The sequence below is a fragment of the Ambystoma mexicanum genome, chromosome 12, assembly GCF_040938575.1.
Source record: "Ambystoma mexicanum isolate Mex_15411 chromosome 12, UKY_AmexF1_1, whole genome shotgun sequence".
NCBI lineage: Eukaryota > Metazoa > Chordata > Amphibia > Caudata > Ambystomatidae > Ambystoma > Ambystoma mexicanum.
Window position 1 is genome coordinate 11979858 of NC_090936.1, and position 15940 is coordinate 11995797.

At 42.8% G+C, this 15940-nt stretch overlaps 1 protein-coding gene across 7 annotated transcripts in view; it reads right to left on the reverse strand.

Annotated features, from left to right (window-relative positions):
• The window catches only part of PCLO (piccolo presynaptic cytomatrix protein), an 854190-nt gene that overhangs the window by 455434 nt on the left and 382816 nt on the right, over window positions 1-15940 (reverse strand). For all 7 annotated transcript variants that reach the window (XM_069627816.1, XM_069627812.1, XM_069627813.1 and 4 more), the window contains exons 5-6: window positions 6149-11153; window positions 3777-5776 (exon numbers count right to left, since the gene is read on the reverse strand). In XM_069627816.1, the coding sequence (XP_069483917.1) occupies window positions 3777-5776; window positions 6149-11153 (7005 nt within the window). The remainder of the gene's footprint in view (window positions 1-3776; window positions 5777-6148; window positions 11154-15940) is intronic.

Genomic DNA, 15940 nt, shown 5'->3' on the forward strand with positions numbered 1-15940 from the left:
ACAGTCAATTCCTAACCAGATGTAAGAACTTTGAATTGTGGAAATAACATTTGAACAAATCATTTCATATGATTATTTTGTGAGTGTCAGAGTGGAACACAACACTGATTAGGAGTTCAGTATGCGAATAAGTCAGACACCATTGCTTCTTCAATGTAATATATTTACATCAACATTAAAAATACATTTTTTCTTTTTAATATACTCCGATTCCTCAAAGCCTAATGCAAACGTATTATAAGATAGTTTAAACATTACTTTGAATTGTCTAATCATGTTATGCAATATCTATCAAGGGGTCTTGTTCTAAATAACTGATAAGTTGGAAACCTTATTTCCAACAGGCAAAATTATTTGAAAGAACCCAAATCCAAATTCTACTGCTGTGAACAATCAGAGCAATGTGTCCCTTCGCGGAGGTGAACCGGCTCCACAATACACTGCTTAGGGTTCAAGGCAAGTGTGAGCTCACTGGGAGAGATTACACCCTAGGGGAGAAGGACTTCTGTTCCCATGAGGATTTCCCTAAAGCTGTGCACACTGTGGCCTACATGAGATGCTCTAAAATACCAGAGACATTTCAATACCAAGACTGAGATGAAGAAACACCTAATAGATGCCATTATCTTATGGAAAGAGAACATGTCCCTTTAAATCAAAATAGCTAACCCACTGGGTGAGTATGTTGATTACTGTGCACTCAAAGAGCCACAGAGAGAGCAAATGCATAGACAGGCCTGGGAAGGCCTCAATTTGCATAACACCTGGAGAAGGAAGAAGCTAGGAAACGTGCAAGTTTCAAACCCGTTCGATACCGAAGAACAGGATTCCAGAGCTACGGCGAACCCAGAGCGCGAGAAACGGACTGGGCATGAGCCCGTGAGAAGGTTGTGGTGATACCACGAATGAGAATCCATGGTGGACCGCTGGTCCACAAACCATCGCCGATACCACTGCCAATATAGAGCCACAGGGTGTCTCTAACGGAGAACCTGCACACCGTGAGGAAATCATAGACTGTGAAGAGGGAAACGCCAACAGAGATAAGGCAGCAGCGGTCCATGACTAGAGAGAAGGTCCCTGAGGAAGACGGCTCCCAGAGATGATGCTGTTCAAAAGCGAAGGTAACAGGGAGAACGGGAAGCACAGGAGGTGCAGAGGGAATCATTATACCGCAAAAGTCATGAGACAAAGTTAACCTTGAAACGTAATGAACTCTTAATGTTATGATACAAAAGAAAGAATTATTGAAAATCTGAAAGAAGAACAGTGGATAACAACACTCTGGGAAAAGTGGAACTCAACTCGATATTCTGTACAAGCAGATAATAATACCAGAGAGAACATTAGGAGCCAGAGTTTACAGAAACTAGACAATTGAGCCATAATCAAAGTCATGTAGAAGAAAAGCAGCTGAACTATAATTGCCTAGGAGGGAAAGCCTGCCAGCGTGATAGTACATTCCAAGTTTACGCTGAGATGAATAACCCCGAATGTAGATCTTATGAAAGATCTCCAAAAGGGATTCCCAAAGATGAGGAAAAACTCAATCACCCATTTTAAGAGCTACACAGACTGATCCAAGAAGTCACGCAAGACTATTTGAGGATTATGTATTAAACAAAAATCCTACAGACGGGTACCAGAAGTACCCTTTGCATCAGAGTGCTATTCTTCTGACCCAAGTTCGTTTTTATAATCGTAGGGTCAGTTAGGGCCGTTTTGGACAGCTAGCTTATTTCTTCGGGCTTTCACGACTGACAGACGAGCACTTTAGTAACATAGGCAGTGACAACCTATAGAACTAAGGAACATTAGGCCTTATAGTGTTACTTTAATAAAATAAATGGTGTTCCATGTCCTCATCGAGTCTGTGGTATTCTTCTGACTCACCACACTGCCCATGTATATGTTCTCCTTTCTCTAGACAACCTGGAGGTGTGCAAGGTCATTACCCATTCATCTTCTGACTCACCACACTGCCCATGTATATGTTCTCCTTTCTCTAGACAACCTGGAGGTGTGCAAGGTCATTACCCATTCATCTTCTGACTCACCACACTGCCCATGTATATGTTCTCCTTTCTCTAGACAACCTGGAGGTGTGCAAGGTCATTACCCATTCATCTTCTGACTCACCACACTGCCCATGTATATGTTCTCCTTTCTCTAGACAACCTGGAGGTGTGCAAGGTCATTACCCATTCATCTTCTGACTCACCACACTGCCCATGTATATGTTCTCCTTTCTCTAGACAACCTGGAGGTGTGCAAGGTCATTACCCATTCATCTTCTGACTCACCACACTGCCCATATATATGTTCTCCTTTCTCTAGACAACCTGGAGGTGTGCAAGGTCATTACCCATTACCGAAGCGCCACATTCTGCTCTATATTAACAAAGAATATATTTTCCTAAGAAAAACACCACATCTAAAATGGAATCGGAATGACCGGGGAAACTAAGGACATGGGCAAGATACACTAATGTAAGGGAAACAAGTATTTGGTAAAACAGCTTAAGTTTGGGCCAGTATATTTTATTTATACAAATGTATAAAGAAAATATGGAATGTAGAATAAGCCTGGGTAGTAAGAGTACTTTTAGGGATAGCATTTCAAAATGCTATGTTCAATAAGGCCTTCAATCAGTGATCTCTGGAGTACCCAAGAGCTGGGTTTGCTTGACACCATCCCCTCCAGACGATTATGCAAAGGAACAGCGGCACTACCACAGGATCAGTACTAAGCCAAGTCTGCCGTCCAGGCCACCGTGCAGTTCACCTCCTTGCATTCCCACAATGCCCCAGCAATGTTTCTGGTGTGGCTCTATAATGTTTTCGTATTGTTCAATATTTTTTTTACGTATTGCAGGATTTTAAAAAATCTAATTTAATACTATTAATGTATTAGGGTTGCATGCGCTGCAATGTCAGGTTTTGAGAAGACATCGCCATTATAGCATGTGTGGAGTTGTCTGTCTGAAAGATCATTAGGAGGTGAACAGACATGTGATATTTTCACTGCACATGTGAATGTTGTAAAGGTTACATGAAAAAACAAACCCTCTAAGAACTTCAACTGCACGTCAATGGGTAGGAACCAGGAAGTATAAAAACACATGAGGTTGCAAAGGAACAAGTAACGGTAAGAGGAAGGAGAGAAGGTCCCAAGAAAGGTGCTTACATTAAGGGGGGAAGGGGAGATCTGTTTGTCGAGTTAAAGTTAGGACATGTGAACTGTAGAATGCTCATCAACCTCTTTAGCTACATATGGCTGTGATGACATTTGCAAAATATCATAGACACAAGAGCTGGAAAGCGAATAGGCTGTGAACTACCCAATATTCTCCCGTAGTTCTCAGGAGGATAGCTCAGGGGCAACGTGCTCACCTTGGAAGCAAGACGACGCAGAGCAACACAGGTTCGATACCCGGGTACACGCTTACAAACTGTGTTATAAATAACCAATTGCACATTATATGAACATAGGAAAGTGTAACAAGGTGAGAGGTAATATTAATGTGAACAAATATTTAAAATTGTAGGGCATTGCAGGTGTTGTGTTATGAGAGGTGTTTTTCATATGTTTGCTTCAAACTGTTTAAAGTTCGATATAGTTGAGTGACACTGTTCTGTAGGACATTTATTCAATTTGAAACAGGACTGCAAGAAAACTACAATACAGATAAATGGCATTCACATTTCCAACAGCTGTCAGGAATTGAGTAGGACTCAAGGCTGAGAGTGAGTGATATAATGAAAGCAGCTCTTACCATGTAACCATCTGAATACTGGAAGCGGCTCTGGGCCTCCTCTTCGGCAGTCGGACTCAGTGGTTTTGGATCAGACATGGAACGCTGCATCACCTTGGCTGCCTTTGGACTGGGCGGGGGAAGTTGTATGATGTCATCCTGCAACAGCTTCTGAGGGCTGACATCGTCAACAAGGGTCTTCTCATATGGAACAAAGGCAGATTCCAAAACGGTGCTCGGTGAGACGGGTGAAATGGGCGAATAGAGCACTTTGGGAGATTTTGGCGGGGAAGGAACAACCTGCAAGGAGGAGTTGGCTCGGAGGTGAGACGGATAACCTATTTCTAAAGGGGTTGGACGTCTTTTGTCTTTCTGTGGTGACGTATCTGTCAAGAATGGAGGACTTTGCATTTCAGACTCTGTTCCTGTTTGACAGGCTAAACTCTTTCCACTGAAGGACTGTTCAGGAGCCGAGATGTGTTTTATGATCTCAACTTTCGAATCTAACTGTGCGCTAATTGAAGGTGCTCGTAGAACACCAAAGGGTTCTGTTTGCACGGACATCTCAGTCACTGTCTGCACAGCCATGTTGGATACTTTAGAGAACGGTTTCACCTTCTCTCCATCTGTGTTCCCATTACCGTATTTGCTGGAACGGGAGCGTCTTCTGGATCGTGTCTGAATATCCCAGTCATCCTGATCTTCGTCGTCAGTTTGAACACTTGAATCCACACTCTTCTTGGTCCTTTTTCTCCTTCCCGTGTAGCCTCTTTCTGTTGCGTCTTCGTCATCAGTTTGCACCCCACTGTCTACGATCATCTTATAAGATCTGGGCTCATCCTTCATATTTTGGTCATGTTCAACATATTGATCACGGAGGCGGGGCATGGAACTCCTCTTCTTGAGTTGCCTCTCCTCCCTCACATCCATATCTTTGAGGGACATTTCTGAAACTGAACTCATCATTCCAGGACGGGCAATATATTGGGCTGTTCCATCTGCCTGCATGGCATACCAACCTTGTGTTGGAGGTATTTCAGTAGTTAGAGCAATGGAGGCTGTTGTGGTTGTGCGGTCACCTGCCCAAAACTGGTTACTTTCCACTGTAGAGAATTGTCCTTCCGGCACGGTTTGCTCCGCAGATGTTTGTGGCGAGAGAATCCCAGAAGGATCATAGTTGTACTGATAGACCTGATGCAGTTTTTGTTCTTCCAGTTGTTGGTGCAGTTGTTGTTGGAGTTGCTGGATTTGTTCCAGATGCAGTTGCTGCTGAGCCATCGTCTCCTGCCTCATCATGAACTGGGCTTGCCGCTCTTCCTCCTGCTGCAATAGCAGATGTTGCTTCATTGACTGCAACTCTTCCAGTTTCCTCTGCACCATAAATGTTTCTTGTTCCCTGAACCGTTGAATTTCATGGCGCTCCCACTCCAGCTCCTCGGCAAAACGTTGCTGCTGAAGTTTCTCAAGCTCAAGGAGTTCACGCTGAAAGTGAAGCTCCTGCTGCTTTCCGTCCTCAGAAGCAGCCATAAGAGCCACTCCATCTGCAACGACTTCCGGGAATGTTTCCGAATCGGTCATCAAAGAAGAAGCAATGTCATCTTGCTGCGAAGAAATGGCTTCCATGGTAAGATCTTGCAGCCCTGCTTCGTTGTCACCACTCATGCCCTCATTGCCACTTGCAGCTGTTGTTAAGAAGCTATAGGCCCTAGGCTGAGGCTGGTTCTGGTGAAGAGGCGGCACAGGGGCTATTTCAGGTGCATTCAGACACGCCAAGTCACAGACTGTTGTGCTGAATATAGAGCCCGGTTGTGTGGTGATGGCAAAGGTTGATGGGATTGGAGTTGCAACCGATGAATACACAACACCGTTCGATGACCTTAAAACATTTCCCAAACCAAAGGGCGATCCTAGAGTCATTCGTGCCTGGGAATATTGTGGTGCACCGATCCCGATGCCAGAAATCACGTGCCGCGTCTCTGGGTAGGGACTGTTGGTCTTGCTTGAGTAGTTCATAAGCTCACCTGAAATTACAGGGCACAATTATTGTCCAGTTTCCAAAAATAATGTTGCTTTGTAGCCTGTGAAAGCCATCCCATCTTCATGGATTTTAATGGACACAACTGCATGCAAATCTTCAGGGTAATGATTTACTGAGATAAGAAGCAAAATCATTGTTGGGACATGCAGGCACATACATGAACCTGTGTGCAAAACACATATGTAAAATGGAAAAACGAAAATACACTTGTACTTCAAAAAAAAAACTTAGCTTTGCTACAATGTCCAAAGTAAATCATAACAACAGAAGGATAACAACAAAAATCATCCAGAAATGAGATGGCCGACACCACAAATATATTTGAAAGAAAGGTTTGCTGCCATGTCATACTGACCTGTTGTTACTCTCCCCGATGTTAAGTCTACAGCTGCATCTGTCAGGCCAGTTTGATAATCAAAGTGATTCCTGCTTTTGTACAGGAATAGACCAGCATCAGCCAAATTGGTGTCTGACATAGAGGGTTTCATGCCCCCCATTCCTTTATAGCCATAGGGCCCGGGTCGGTTGTACTGATAGTGGTCATCTCTATATCCAAAACGGTCCTCCGGCAGTGTGGTGGCGGGCTGCTGGGACATGCAGCTGCCTCCAAATGGCAACTTATAAACCACATCGCAGCAAACCGCTCTTCGGCCCGCGGTCAAGTCAACAGGTTTTTCATCGTCTACGACTATTTCCGTAACAACTCCGGACAACGTTTCATTTACAGCTACCATTGTTCTGCTCGTTTTTGTCGTGCTAAGGTCAACTGCCCCACTTTCTGTGGATGCGGAGATATCGGTCCATCCATTGGTGACACAGACATGAGATGCCGTGACAGGTTTGATAGTAGTCCTGGGCGCTGCTTGGACTGGAGTAACCAACGATAGGTTAATTGGCACTTCTACTCCACTGATGGCTGTTGCCGGACTGCTTGTTATTTTGTAAGCAGGCTCAAATTGCTTTGATGTTGTCAGCTTCAACGGCTCATCCATTGAAACACCCAGATCTGTAACAGTGCCTGAACTCAAGGAGTAACTAACGGTAGTCGTAGAAGGCATTGTTGCAACAGTTTCAGTTGCCAGTGCTTCAGAAGGAATCGTCATTGATGCGCTACTGAGATTGACAATGGCCGTCTGAACTGCACTAATTTGTCGGCCGGGAACAGGGGTGACAGTAGGTGGCCACCGACCATCTGATAGATCTACAGAAAGATCCATCCCTGATTCCGTCTCCTCAATGTCCACATTGGCCAAGGTGCGTAGGTCAATGACATCACCAGACAAATGAATCTTTCCATTCTCCTTGAATTTTCCTTTTCGTAAGGATGCTTCTGGAGGCATAATGATAGCAACATTATTAAAATCAAAAGCACGTTTTGCTACAGCCACTGTAGATTTAGTGACACCTGCTGTTGCCATGTCCATCAGTGCATATGGTAAAGTTTCCGATGGTGCAGAGTAGGTCACTATGGATGCTGCCATGTAGGCATTGGGGGCTCGCGTCCTTTGCTCTATCCTGTCTGGAGTTCTGAAAGCACTAGGGTATGGAGTCGTAGTACTTGATGCTGGCATAGTTGGTGGGTCCTGTTCAGCGGAGCTTGATTGAAGAGGCCAGCAGCTGGTCGTAAGTGGGGACCCGTTTTCAGTGGGAGTCCCGGGTTCAGACGGCAATGTAATTACCACAAAGGTCTCCAGTGATCTGCTTAACTTGGGTGACGATCTTGAATGGGGAGACATAGGGGATGTGGGAGATGTTAACTTGCAGTCAGTGATTGGGGCCAAAGTGAAGGTCATTTGTGTGGTCAGAGGCAAAGGTGCTACTTTGGGAAGCATCTCTTTTGGTCTTTGTGCTGGTAGCGGAGGCTGTGGCACTACTGGTTTTGGGGCAATTGGAGGCTTTCCCCCATCCTGCGTCCTGTGGGAGTACACAAGCCCTGTCGAAATTGAAGATGGCTTGGGCGGTACTGGTGGCGGTGGGCTATGTGTCTTCCAATCTGACATCGCTTCGCTCTTTGCATAACCGGTGACTGAAGCCACAGGAGTCACCGATGCTGGCTTCTTTTTTTGATAACTTACTGGTTTAGGTAAAGCAGGCAGTGGGGGAGGGGGTGGAGGAGGAGGGGGAGGGGGAGGGGGAGGGGGAGGAGGCGGCGGTGCTGGTATCTGTTGGGAAGAGTAATCCATGGGTGAGCTTCTAAAGAAGGAGAACACTTTAGAGGTAACAGAGGCTGCTGGAGAGGGCACAGAGGGTGATTTGGAACTCTTTGTGGGTCCAGTTGTAAGATCAGTGGCTGTCACCAAGGGTTTAGTAGCAACTGGGCCTTTAATGGGAACATACGTTGTATGTGTAGAATATGGAGAGGCCTTTTCAGAAACCAAGTCAACAGATCTTATTTCACAAGCTGATGAAGTAGTCGAAACCTCAGCCATACTCTTCACCACATTTGAGGTGACCATTGCTGTTGATGATGGAGGACCAGCAGTTGTCTCAAAAATATGTTTCTGCTCCTTTACTGTGCTGGACCCTCGGGAAGGGGCAGCATCTGGCACTGAGATTGCCACATGATCCATGCTCGTTCTCCCTTTGGTACCAAGGGCCATGTCTATTGGCACAACAGTGTTTGAAGATGGTGTTGCAGCCCTTTGCATGCTTGAGTGCAGCGCATCTGAACTCACATCACTCTCTCGAGAAGCAAAGGATTTGTTGAATTGGTCAAACGCATGGCTCTCTTTCAACTCTACGTTACAAGGGGTGGACACTTCTGCCTTGGTCATGTTGTCCACCGTAGTGTCCTGAGGGAGGGTTGAAGTATTATCCGCAGAATAACCAGTCTGAATGTCCGAAGACACCTGTGACCGAAGCATGGGCACAGAGCCTTCTGCACTTTCACTTGATTCAGAATATTCGATCATTGTTGGACCTTGCATTTCTCTAGCATAATCACTCACAAATTCTTCATCCGCATCTTCATCTCCACTGAAGTGCTGCGTTATCTTTACATCAGGGATTGACAGTGAGCTAGTGAATGGCAATACCGCCGTCGGAGCGTGGCTTGATGCTAAGGCTTTATCGCTACTCACATGTACGCCTGTGGTAGTACGTGGTGGTAGGTCTGGCGGTGGCATGAATTGATTTGATGAGCATGTCGGACTAGAGCCTGGGGTCAGCTGCATTTGTTGCCGCTTCATAAGCTCTTCATAGGCTGCGTCTGCATCCAATAAAGGCCTGTCCTCCACAGTAGACACAACAACATTGTCTAGCAGCACAATCTCGTGACTTTCTGGTATAATGTAGGAACTACAGACAATATCTTCTTGAGGTGCAAATGAGTGCAAAGATTCTAAGCTGTAATAATCACTGTTTACATCAGCAATATTCTGCTCATGGACATCCATTTGTTTCTGATCTTCTCTGTACTGAATATACCCAGTACTTCCATCGCGCCTCGGCAGAATGTTAGACTCAACGGTGGCATCTACAATTCCATCATAAGTGTCCTCCATCAAAGATTCGTAAATGTAATCTTCTATTAGCATTCCCCCATACAGGGGCTCTTTTTCAAAGGGCTCATCTCTTTCCTTTTCACCCTGAAGTGCAGTTTTGTGGATCATTTCTTCGTAGGCCTCATCTGCACTTTTTAATGCCTTTAGAACACTTTCTTTGTTCACTGCATCAACAGCATGCTCATCGGTTGGGGAGTATAAAGAGACAGCTACTGGTAATCTGTAACTCTTTTGCACTTCTAATATCTTTTCTGGGCATATTTCAAACCCTTCAGGTTCTGACTCAATGCTTGGAGAATATTCGGAACAGGATGATCTGTGCAGCTCCTCCATTTCGGCAGCTTGGCGCAATTCCTCTGTTGGCGACGCGTCTTCAATGGGAGAAAGATTACTAGGTGGTGTCTTTGGTCGTTCTCTTCTTCTCTGTGCTCGAAGCTCATCTTTGTCCTTCTTTGATTTCTTGCTAGAACTTTTTCTTTGTTGCTGTTCTATTTCACGTTGCTTTTCTTGTTCTTTCAATAACTCTTCTTCCTCCCTTAACTCCTCTTCTTCTGAAGAGTCTTCAATAGTGGGGAGAACAGGACCATGCGACCGATGCCTTGCTTTGCGTTGCTGCTTGCTTTCACTGGACATTTTGATGTGACTAGGGCTGCTGTCACTGTCTTCATCTAGAGAGGACACAGATGTTGGTGATGTGCCTGGGGTGAAACTTGAGGCATGGAGACTAGATGATCCTTCCCCTCGTGAGCGGTCTTCGGGAGAATCTGTGAGACTCTCCATTTCCAGCTCTGGTTCATCCTCATAGTATAAAACACTTATCTGCTTCTCAGATTCCTCTGTGTAAGTATTTGTGATTGTGCTGTTTAGTTCAATGGTTTTGAAACGACGAAGACCTCCCCCTCCAGTCACTGAAAGTTCTTCAGTTTCTTGACTTTTGGCTTCTCTGTATATTTGCTCTGGGCTTTTATCGTACGTTTCTTCATCATCATCATGCCACGAATGCCGTCTACCACCATCATCATCATAGCTTGTGCTACTTTTCTTGGTTAACCTTTTGTACTTCCCTGTTGTTGCTTTAGACTTGACATCCTTCTTCTGGTTTTCACTGGAAGTTTTTTCTTTGAGTTGAGACGTGAGGAATTCCTCATCTTCAGAACCCGAAGCTTCTTCATCAGCACTCATTTCTATAATCTGCTTACGGATGAAATCTTCATCGTCACCTGATCCTTGACTATCATCTCGTTTGTACTCATCGCTGCTTGATGAGCCAACACTAGTCCTCCTTTTCCTTTGTGGCACAGGCGAATTTTCACTTTCACTACTATCATCCAGAGAGTCATGGTGTTGCCGCCTTGCTAATTCATCCTCTACTAATTCCATTTTTTGCTTAAAACTCTTTCTAGAGGATATACCTCCCTGACCATCTTCGTCAAGACTTTCTTCATCTTCTTCTTGAATATCCTCAAGGTCTTCTTCATCGGAGCTACATGATTCAGGAGTAATGGGTAATGTCTTTGTTCTATGTCTATCCAGGGCTTGATCTGCATAAATTCCATAGAGATCATTGTTTTTCCCTGACTTTTCATCCACAATAGCATTCACCTGAGCTTCCAAAATTGAAAGAACAGTACTTTCTAATTTGGCTAGGTCAGAAGGGCTTGAAGGGCTGCTCTCTTGTGAAAAGGAGTCCTTTTTTGAGGGTTCGTTGAGTAAATCTTTATCATCGTTTGGGATAAGACTTGGAATCTCTCCAAGTGAACCTGATATTCCGTCAGAGGAGTAGCCTGTGTCGCTCAGACCTTGTGGACTTTTCTGCTGCTGGGAGCTTGAGGTGTCCGATTTGTCATCATCTTTCTCCTAGAAAACAAAAATAAAACCCAAGCTTACACAGATGTTTAACAAGGCAGCTTTTTCAATGAAGACAGACACAGTAATATTTGTATAAATAAAAACAGTTAACAGAAAGAAAAGCCAACAGATTATGTGCCATGATGGAAAGACTGATTCTGCATCCATTGACCAAATGTACCATCTATGCTTTCACAAAAATTAATACGTAAAGCTTAATTGGTGAATTTAAGAGTGCAACCTTCCATTTCACATTTGAACCTTTTCCTTTAACCACAGATTTTTTAAAACTTTTTATGGACCTCATTATTAACCACGGTTAGGTCTGGTTCAGGTGTGCAGGCCTGTGTGACCTTGGTTCAAATGTTAACCTCTATCACCATCCTGCTCTTATGGAAGTGAACATTGTCATTTCATTGTTTCAGTCCAAAACTCTTCATAGGCACACCATTATTGCTCAATCCCAGTGTCTACGTTCCTCCTCTCCTTTGCTTGACAACTGCCCTCCAGATAGCCGCACTAGATAGTCAACAGGTCTAAACCATCTGGCTGATCAATTCCAAGCTAGACAACTACCAGCACCTTGACGTTCAATCTCACTAAACACCAAAAATGCAAGACAAGCCCTGCACAATTTAAACATAACACTAACGTTGTCTTCTAAGAGGCTGCAGAGGGTGTTAATATTGCTCTGGCCAATAGATGACTTGTAGATAAATCTCATTACAAGAAATTGACAACGGTCCAACTAATAGAAGACTTGAAATGCCAAACTGAATATTGGCAAGATGAAGCCTTGCCCAATGCAGCTCAAAGTAAACACTCGAGATTCACCTATCTAAGGCTACTCTATTGCCAAAGATCCATTGGATTGGTCACCAATTAACTCCATGCAGGCCAACTATTAGTCTATGCATTCACCAAATGAAAGAATTGCTGAATGTATTGAGATTCCAATACCATCGTTTGTTAACCTTCTATCACAGATTATGATGGAACCTAGTAGTCTTATTAATCAGTTACATCATCTTTTTGGTGCTAAAAATATAGTTTGATGACCTTTGAAATGTCTGATTTTGGAGCACTTCTCATTCACCATTTGTTTATTTGATAACACATTATATTCTCAAAGCCAAGGTACAGGTATGGGGGACAATTTTGCCCCTGTTGCCTAATTGATTTATGGGACCTTTTGAGTAGCACAGTGTCTCTAATGTTCCAGTTTCCCTCAAATGTAATCCTAAATAAAATACAGATGGACATGTATCAAGTCATTTTGTGCATGTTAGATGGCACTGAATAAATATGGTCTATACAAACAGTTACCAATATAATTTGCAATTTACCAGCATTTTGTTTGGCCTGGACATCTATATTGTTCATAAAATTACTCATACCAAAATATTCCACACAAAAATAAAACTGACAGGAATTTGGTTCTTCATTCAACCAGAGCACATCCGCAAAGACTTAATTATATCAACCCCTTCAGAGAATTGTTGAGCTCTCAGAAGAATTACTGCAAAGATCAAGCCAAAAAAATAGATAATTTTTAACTTGTGAATCTAATGAGAATTCAAGATGCTATGCAAAAAGCATCCTTGACATATTGAAGCAATAATGATGCACATCAGAACCAGGCCCAATAAGAATTTGCTACTGGGCAGATTTCTGACCAGCATGACAAGACCACATATATAAATCACTTTAGAAAATATTGCACACTCTGAAATAACCTGTGCTCAAGTTTTCTGAAATGTGCAGCTATTGAGATCGCATGTTTATCTACTATGCCGGGGGATTTTTTATAAATGTGGTAATTGCAAAGTGTGCCCACTTGGCAAGCATAAAATCAAAATAATTTCAGTGCGACAATTCAGGACTGCAAAGCATTTGATATTTCACCAACTACTATGATTTCTTTTCTCTCAGGTAAACTGCCTGCCTCTGTAATAAAGTTGTTATGGTTTTATTAATCAACCCACAGACAATATGGATTGAACACCTTCTGGCACTCAAAAATCGTAATCTACAATATTGATTTGCTGCACATTAGTAGGACAAGCATGTTGGATAGAACTACAACCATTTTAGAGTTGTGAAAATGCCACCCTAAAGTGGGTCTAGACTTCGGCATTACATCAAAAAGAAGACGGATTCATACAACACTTTAGAGTGACAGAACTTAGATTAAATCAATACTCTGAAATGCGTGTTGTACTACAAAATAAAAATGAAGACAGTCTTCTTGTTTACAACATTCATAATGTCTACTAGCTTGATTGATCTATCACTTCCCTGCCTTTATACAGTCCAGTCTTGGGTACAGCTTGTATCAAGCATCCTCTTCATCAATCTGTTTCACACATTAGCTTATGATTATTCCAAGTGGGATATGATAAAACACCAAAGTCCAATGTTCTTGATGCACGGCGAGGTGTGTGTAATGTCCTTGCATGTATTGCCACATGTCACATGCCACCTTAATTTGTATCACTAAAATAATTCTGTAAATCAGAGAGCAATACCATTTTAATTTTGTTCATGCATTTCCAGAACACGCCCAAAAGGATCTTCACCTGTCATGGAGAACTGAAGGTAGAAATCACAGACTTTATAAATTGAAAAATGATATTTGTAGTGTATGGGGTGTTATGTGTGTGTAAAAAGGTGTACATAGGTAGCACTATTCGGGAGCTCAGAGTCAAGATCCGAGAACACCTAGCAAACTTGAATAGCCAAGTTCCAAAACTGCCATTGGCGCTTCATTGGCAAAGGTATCATCAAAAGGATAACAGTAATGACATCCGCTTCGTGGGACTACAGAGGAGGAGACCGCCAACTAAACCTGCGTCAGTTGGAAGCTCGGACCATTTGCAAACTTAGATTTCTAAAACTTGGACTTAATAAGGAGCACAAGCTTAATGTGTTCCTTTAACATGACTTACGCCCCATCCTATTATAACGAATGATCACATTTTCGGTGTATTTATCAATTGGTATCTATTAGGTCGATGTAACGAAAATGTATTGTCTTTGGAGTCAAATAAGAAGTTGTTCCCCTTAAGCAAGAATTCCATAGGATTAGAATATTGGGTCATACAAGGGGTCCGATGTGGAAAGGTGGTCCTGAATGTGATATGTCTAATACGCCTGAGAAACAATATATGTGTATATGGCAAAATGGGATCAAACCCGGTGAATCATATAATCTTATAGCCACTCCTAAACCCAACGGAGGGAGTACAATGGAGCCTCCGAGAATTATAAACCAAGTCATTTCAGTACGATCTATTCAGATACAAAACTTGTGTGAGATAAACTAATAGGAGGGAGTACAACAGAACGTTTGATAATAAAAAGGCATCAGAGAGTTACAAACCAAATTGTATTAACACCTATTAACTCATTTCTAACAGGAATTAAAATAAAAATGCCAGAAACTGTGAGATTAGCTCACTATAATGAAGATCACCAAAGCACAATATCAATACATCGAGTACGGAATACGTATTTATAACAAGACATGGGGAATAAAGCACCAAATGTATATTTATTCAGTGTCGTTATTTGTAACAAAATAAAATGCGAATGAATAAGGTGCGGTTGACATCTAATTAGATATAAAACTTACGTGCAACAAAGCGCCAATTATAAGTGGCGGGGGACACTGGTAACAATACAAGTTAAGCATCATGTGACTGGTCACATGATATTCTACCAAACGTGTAAAAAGAGCGTATTTACAACTGACAGGCCTTTGCCGGAGCAGTTTTCAGAGATCTCACAACTATGCGGAGGACCTTGTCTGTTTTCTAATCACAAATGGAATCATTGGTAAGCGCTGACACCCATAAACGTTTTTGTGAATGGTTGGAATAGAAATAGTGCAAAACTTTAACACAATAACATTGAGTAACTAGACTATCCTTGAACATGTTGCAGGAGTGAATTGGACAAATACTATCAGGCATACCACACAAGGTTCGGAATTTGGCAGTCAAGCATTGAATGCGCAGATGAATGTTCCAATCGTTATAGAAGCTAATCTCACAAATACTGGAATCATGGATTGGCCTAAAAATAGGTATGCAGTCTGTGGGATGTAATTTTCAGCCAAACATGTATAACAGTCAAACTGTAGATAGAACAACAGTATCACTTTATTTGGGACAGGGAAAAGAGCAGTTCGAGCAAGGTAACACCGAGCTGTAAAACCACACAAAATTGGAGAGATGACCAGTCCAAATTAGGGAACAACTAACACAGGAGGGACAGGTAAACATTCAGCCTACTCAATATGTACTAACCATATGTCTACATAACATAACAGTATTGAACATGGGTTATATTAGACACAATTGAAATCAAGGACTCTCACTTGACGACAAGAATACCTAAAATCTTTAGATTCTAACAAGACAGGATAGGAGGTGCATGGAGGCTCCATTATGTACATCTGGCTGGTGGCATGGTTTCCTCTATTGTTTTTTAATTCGTTTGTTATTACCTATGCAGATTAGACAATGGTCATGATGGTAAATAGTCTAAAGATTACAATTAGGAACTTGTCCAATGACAGTGTGGGATACAGAGACTACAGTGTTTGGGGTAGTTAAACAGCTAACAGACAATCATGATTAATGATCTCAGAAATTGAATTCATACAGTGGCCCTCATTACGACCCTGGCGGAAAGTGACTGACCGGACCGCCACAGCGTAAATAGCGTTTCCGCCATTGCACGATGGAGCAAAGTGCGGCTCATTCCGACCCATCGGGCACGAGCACCACGCC